Source organism: Pterocles gutturalis, unplaced genomic scaffold (genome assembly GCF_000699245.1).
Source record: "Pterocles gutturalis isolate BGI_N339 unplaced genomic scaffold, ASM69924v1 scaffold12424, whole genome shotgun sequence".
NCBI classification, from domain to species: domain Eukaryota; kingdom Metazoa; phylum Chordata; class Aves; order Pterocliformes; family Pteroclidae; genus Pterocles; species Pterocles gutturalis.
The window spans coordinates 1-7,325 of NW_010133322.1; the positions used below are offsets into that span (position 1 = coordinate 1).

The following is a 7,325-nucleotide window of genomic DNA, read 5'->3' on the forward strand; positions in this document are numbered from 1 at the left end:
CGCCGGCTGCCTCCTGGCCAAGAAGCAGTTCTACCGGAGTAAGTGCTCAGGGGGGCCGCACCCGGGCCCCCCTCCCCGCCGGGGTGGCTCCTCGGGAGGAGGCAAGCTGAGCTCCCCCGGGGAGGCGTCCGATTTGTGTCTGCTCATGACCGAGTCAGAAAGGATTTCAGGTGACTTCTGGATGAGCTGGAGGCAAGAGGGTGTTTTTGCCTAGTAGTTTTTAATTGCTTGGGGAGTTCTGTGTTGTATCAAGGAACTTCATTTTTTAATGAGCATCTGCTTCTGGTTGTCTGCTTTTTTCCTGTTTAGAGTTGTTCATTAGGGATATGTAACTTTTTTAAAAAAATATGGCATAGAAAAAAACATTAGCTCAGCAAGTCCAGGCTTCTAACTGTACTTCATATTTACTTTGCAGGTGTAGAGAGAACACAAAATCAACTCAGGTTTTTGTTTCTAACTATGTGAAGCAGTCACTGCTTTGAGAGTACATGTGGTGTATTAGTATCCCTCTGTACAGGATGGACACTGTAGTGCAAGTATAGCACTTAGTTGTATCACAGTGGAGAGCATCGCAGTTAGGTTGTTTTGGACTTGAATAGTCAAGAATAGACTCTTGTTTCGATAGCAATGTGTACATGATCATGATGTCACTGATTTCAGTGAAAGTTATGCAAACATCAGAGTATGCTTTTAAATGAAAAGTAAGTAGACTGAGAGATCAACTTACATAAAAGTTTTTACATAAACATCTGTAATAGAGTGGTGTATATAATATAGAAGTTATACTTTGTAGCTAAGTAAATTTATATTTTAGATTGTTATCTCCAAGGTAGCAGCAGGTCTGAAAAATTCTTGGAATTGAAATAGTGTACGGTCTCAAAGCAGTTTTTTCATTATCTGTGTGTCTGTTTCCTCCGAACAGCAAGACAGAACTCGGAATCCAGTGTTTCTTCCAGCTCCTCCTGCTGTTCGGATGCTGTGAACGTTACAGAGCAGGACAAAGCATTTAATGGTATTGCTCCCTTCTTTCAAACGGTCTTCTAGTTTTGCCTGTTTGTTATTCAGCCAGTCTAATGGTGTGGGATTTTTCTCCTTTGGCAGGGTTACCAGAGTTAATTGATAACTGTTGGTGGATAAAAAGCTTTTTCCATAGTGAACCATCTCTACCAACTGTTGGCAGAAAAACACTCTCAGCAAGCAGGTGCGTCCTGTTTTTACAATGATGGGAATTACTTACTCATTCCATTTTCCTTTTGGTAAAAGTGTTACTAAAAAAGTTGTAACCAGCTAAAAGAATCTGGGGAGTGCAATGCTGACTGAAATGAAAAATACTGCAAGTGTATGGCTATAGGAGCTTCCCATGTTTTCATTTTAATAAATGAACTCAGCTACCTGACATTAAGCGCTTGCACACCCATTTATGCAGTTTACCCATTTTACTTATGTTAAAAAGCTGATATGAATGCATTCAAAAATACTTAGGTGGATAAATAACTTTGAGGAAGATATAATGATAATTCTACTCATAGTCTTTTTTTTTATATATGTATTTCTGCAGTGCCAACAGTTGAATATGACAGCATGCTGGCTTTACAGACTGAGATACTATGTACAGACTTGTTTTTCCAAGAGGCTTGAGATCTCCTTAATGTCTGGGTTCAGCTGCAAGAAGAAAGCAAAACCTTTAAGAGTGGAAAAGTATATTTTTAAAAAACATTTTTCCATAGCTTCAATGATATTGTTTAATGGATGTATTCATGGCCTGCCTTGTTCATTAGAATTGCTATAGTTTGAGATGCCTCTCTAATGGAAGTTACTTGCATTAAATATCCTGATGACCTACTTGGATAGTTAGAGGAAAAGAGGAAAATAACGGTAGAAGTAAGATATTGTAGGCTGAAGAGAAGCATGTGAATTGGGTGACTTTGTAATAAGTGATACTGTTAAGTTTTACCTGTAAGTTATCAGTTTTATAGGCAGTCACAGTGATGTAAACAAGACTCATTATATAGTCTACAGTAGGACTGCTCTTTGGTACATATTTTGATGTAAACAAGATTGAGATATGGAGTTCAGAGCAGGACTGCTCAAGGGTATGTGTCTTCTATCAAATATTTGTTTACCAGTTACAGGGAGTAAGTTTACAAGAAAGCTTGCTAATAGCTTTGCTTTTAGAAAGCCAAATTACATGAAGAAACAGTAATCAGTTTGCTGTCTTTGTCTGAGCAGGGTGTGTAATTCCCAACCTCAAATACTCGGATATAAATTTCATTTGGGTCTACATGTATTGGTATTTGAAGACAGAATAGAAGAGCTAGACAAGAAACCAGTAATCCTAATGGATACTGACGTCTTCCAAACAGAAGAGCTGATATTCCTAGCTCTGTTTTAGATTACTCTCATCTGCTTTGCTCTAGCTTAAAGAGCTACTTGTTCTCAGGTGACTAATTCTATCAATATTCACTGCTGACTGTCAGCTTAGCTATGTGCTAGATCTGGTGAAGTGTTCAACTTGAAGTAATTATATTAATGTTATTAACCAAGTCTACCTTTGTCGTGACTTGTCCTCTTGAAAGGTACTGTAACACCAAAGCCTCATTTGGTCTTCAGCATTGCAAAGCAGTACATCAGATTGTTTATTTTATCAAGTATGACCGCAGTGGATCAGAGGTCATAGAAGAGAACAAGTATTTGGCTGGATGAGACTATTTCTGTAAATTGTCTATGTGACTTTTTGATGTACTATCACTAAATCTACCTGACCTTTGTCCATCACTGGGTGAACTAACCGTAGCAAACATTGACATAACCAGCATTTTTTCACTATAGGTTAATTGTATGGTTATGCATAGAACTTTAAAGTGTATCAAGTGACTGACTGCTTCAGGATGCTGAAAAAAAAAAAACCACAATTCTGAAAATACAGTTTCAGGAATCTTTAAATTGGCTTGTTACATATCTTGCTTTACTGCTGTTGTGTGGATTCATCTTTGTCCTTTCTCTAAGTGTACACAATTAACTATTTTTTATATGAAGATTTTTTTTATTAATAAAAAAATAATTTTTATTTGTTCTGACTTATTTTTGGCCTCTAATAACAAACGTGTTCAGTGTCACTTGTGTGGCTGGTGGGTGGTTTTTGAGTTGTTTGAGATCTGGGGGTTTTGTGGTTTGTGGTTTTTTTTTTTTTTTTACATGTGAAGTATCAGTAAAATTTAAAATTCCCACTGAAGACTTTGTGTGTGTGTCAGGTTCTTCCTTTAGTCACTTTAAAGTATGATATGAGATGAAGCAGGAATTGAAGAATGTAAGCTAGGAAAAAGACCCTAACAGCCTTTTTTTGTGACATGTTTTAAAGGAAGGGAAAAAAAACTTAGAGTGCTACTTGCAAGAAGGTGATTGTGGTTCTCTTTGAAGGTGCTTGAAACCACAGAAGAAAGAAATGCAGTAGCTCTTATTGTACATGAGAAATATAGGATTCAGGAACACTGTGGATAAGTGCAGTGACAAGCTTCCACATTGCTCCCTGAGCTTAAGCTGCTTCTGTCCTTCTATTGCCAACTTGTAGTTATTCGTGCCAGTTTTTCACAGTATGGTTACCCTGCAATGAATCAACTCTATTAAATAACATCTAATGTGGCTATGACAAACTCCTGAGAGGATAGGGGTAAATGGACATTGACATGCTTGCTATCAAAGGGCTGCATTTTACTACATCATGGTAATAAGGAAACGCCAATTTTCTTGAGTTAAATGTCAATATAATGTAACTTGGGGGGGAGGGGGGGGAAGCTAAGAGTAAATGATTTACAGGGAAGCTGAGAGGAACATGAAGGGTGAACTATAATTGTATAGCTTAAATGCAGCTTAGAATAAGAAAAACAGAAAATTAATATGATATTAATACCTACCTGGGTAAGACAGGTAGAAATATTTTATCCAAGTTTAATTGCAATAGAAAAAAAATGGTTTTCCTGTTAGAAGGGCTATAGGTAGAGATTTATTTTGACGAAGTTAAGCTGTGTATTGTTGCCCATCGGGGGGAAAAAAGTAAGTGTCAGAAACAGGACTTGTGTCAGCATGTAAGTACTAAGTTAGATCCAGCTATCATCACTGAGCTGGGAATGGAGAGATGGACTTGGAAAAAAAAAAAAAACCTTTATTTTGCTCAAATGCACGTGTAGCAGTGATATTCAATAATGGGTTTCCATTTATTTCCCAAAAAGAAGCTCTAAGGCATAGTCTACTGGTCATAGTAATATGCCATTTTAGGAGTCAAAACAAAAGACAGATCTTTTTATACTGCTTGTTTTCATTCAAGAAGTATGAATCTTCCTGTTGAGTATAATTGGAGAGATTAATTATGCTGAAGTAATTTTTTTTTCCCATTTAATTCTGCTCCTACTAATCCTATCTCTGGAAGTAACATTCCAGTTTCTTAACAAGTAATTCAGTACAAGGGTCTTAGTCTATATACATATTGAAGACTGACTCAACATGGAAAACTTCCCAGACTTTCAGTGGGATTTTACTTGTAAATCACATGGCCATCCTAATTATAGCAGTTGGTTCTTTATTGACACAATATAATTATTCTTAGATGACTAGGGAATATTGTTTTAAAAGTAGTTTGAAAATTTGAATTCTGGTAGGACAAAAGTTACAAGGTTATGTATACTAGAGTGATGTTTTGCAATGTCAAAGTAGGTACAGTGTGGAAGAAATACCATAAAGTTGCCTTTTTTTTCCCAGGGATTTTCTTGTCTGTATGTGAGCTACGGAGAATTTATGAAAGCATTATGTTTGATACTGTCATACTGTGCATTGTGGATGGACTATAATAAGAATTAACTGTAAGGACTATAGCTATTGGTACGAAGTGAGGGGGTTTTGGTATACTACCCTTTTCTGTAGAAGCAAGAGTGATAAATGAACCCATTTAAGAAACAGGTTTTCAATATAAAAATGAAAAGAACTCAAACAACAAATCAAACTCATTTTGGGTTGTTGGGAATATGACTTTTTTTCTAATATATGCAATAATTAAACCTCCCATGAACAATGTGCTTTAGCATTCATTTGCAACTTCTTTGGGTCATTTCTGTTTGTGATATTACAACATTCTGCCAATTAAAAATGTGTGCAAATCCCTCTTTTTTTTTTTTCATGATGCTAACTAATTATGTATTATTTCTTTTTGAGAGCAGGTTCTCTCTTATTGTCACTTCTCAACTCCAATGCAAAGGAAAACCCAAGCAGGGTTCAGTCAGCCATTTGTATCAGGATTAATGTTTGCAAAACGTTTCTTGGATTATTCCATTCACAGCTGGTGACTGAAAATTATGACCATGTTCAGTGTCCTGGCTGACTCTTCAGTGACAGAGGAATTCTGTCGGATTTCTCTTGTCATGCACTCTGTCATTTGCCATTTTAAGCTGTTCTGGCAGTAACAGATGTGAATTATACTGTATGTAATCACTGGAAGATAGGTCTTTGTGATAAAAAGAGGCAATCACTAATAGGGAAAAGAGTCAGATCAGTATATTGAGAGGAAGTCAGGGGAAAAGCATATTTTTTCCTTTTTTTCCATTTCTGTCTCAAACTGTGGAGAGAGAAATCACTGTTTCCCAAACTTATGCTGAAAGAGGAAATTCATTTACAATAGTCACCGGTATGTTCAGAGACACTGACTTTTTCTGAAAAATGTGAGTTATAAAATGCTTGTAGTCACAACACCAGGACATGATCTGGACAGAGATACAATATTTTTGTCAGATCAGCTCATAACAGGAAAAGAAAAGGCTTGTATGTTCAAAAAGTTTTTTCTTTTTTTAGCTGTGTCAACTGTGTCAGCCATCTCCTTAAAACTTTGCCTTCTTTGGCTTCAATAAAATTAATTTTCAGTTATATACCCATAAAGTAGAACCCATAATCATGCCTTGGTTAGCTGAGGTAGCAGTATTAGGTGCAAGATAAAGGTGTTTTGTCAGTTTGTGAGATGCACTGAGGTACAGCATCTGTCACAGCAGAAGAGGACTGACAGGACTGGCTGGACACCAGTCACCCTACTGGGATCATCTGGACAGGCTGAGGCAAGGATGTCCAGGAGAAATGCATCAATACTGGGAATAACCTTTAAAAAGTACATTATTCCATTTCTGTGTTTGTTTGTTTTTTTTTTGTTTTCCCTCTATTGCTCTTTTTTGCAACACGTCAAAAACCATCTCATCCTGAGTTTGAAGTAGTCAGTGACAGAGTCTGTAGAACACTGTAAAATTTTCAGTGGTTGATCATACTCACCTTTAAAGATCTTCCCCATTGCTGTCCACTTGAATTTCTCTGTGAACAGCAGTTCAGGGGTTATTCAGGACTGCATGACTGAAATAATAAGCAAAAAAGTGTTCAAGTGCTGATTCCACCTGCTCTTTGGGGATCTTGACAGTGATCTCCAAAGAGGTTTTATTTTGTTTAATCTTCACCTACACTGACTTCAAGAAATGTTTCAGCACAATAGGAGTGGATCAGTAGGTGGAGGAGCTGGAGGTATGCTTTTTGCTTCTGTGAGCGAGCCAGGCTTTTACAGTATGTTTCCCACTCTGTAGGTTACTTATTTCAGCTCAGGTGAGGATGTAAAAACCATTTCTAAGTAAGCCAAATGAGAAGGAAGAAGGTGACAGTGCAGTTGTGGGATGGCATAAAAACGTTGGCCAGTTTGAAATCTTGTGCCATCAACCACATACTTAAACTTGATTCACTTGAAAATGGAATTCATTTAACAGATTCCGTAATATCTCAAATCTTACAGTGTTTAAAGACTTCTACCCATTACAACAAACTACTTGTAATAAATAGCACACATTCACGTATTAAAAAATTTAATATTAATTTTCAGTCTTCTCTTTGATTCCATGTGTTGTGCATTTTTTTGTGTGTTTAATTCCGTTGTCACATTATATATGGATCTTCATCTCAAAAAAACCCACTTTAAGTTTTGAAGAGTATTTTGGAATGTATAATAGGTTCTTACAACAAACCTATTTTAGATATAATCTGTCTTTCTAAGAACCTTTGAATTGTAAGGTGCGTTGTCTCAAGGGAAGGAATAACACTAGGGATAAAACACAGAACGAGTTAACTTGCTTTGAATAGGTATCTTCCTATCATATTTTAAGTAGGTGAATTTAATGCTGTCATGACTCCAGCTCAGACGCACTGTGTGTTTAACTTCAGGTGAAATCTAGTGTTACTATTGAATCATACTGAGAGGATGGGTTAGTGGCTAGACAGTTTCCCCATGGCAGTAGCAGGTTGAGTGAAGTCTTGAG

At 36.8% G+C, this 7,325-nt stretch overlaps 1 protein-coding gene across 1 annotated transcript; it reads left to right on the forward strand.

Annotated features, from left to right (window-relative positions):
• Positions 1-7: 7 nt before the first annotated feature.
• LOC104460817 (chromosome unknown open reading frame, human C8orf22) lies at positions 8-1,201 on the forward strand (the record flags this gene model as incomplete). Its single annotated transcript, XM_010081190.1, has 3 exons — positions 8-38; positions 923-1,012; positions 1,102-1,201. Coding segments are annotated over 3 exons (221 nt in total), but the record flags the coding sequence as incomplete, so codon positions are not given.
• Between the last annotated feature and the right edge of the window lie 6,124 nt (positions 1,202-7,325).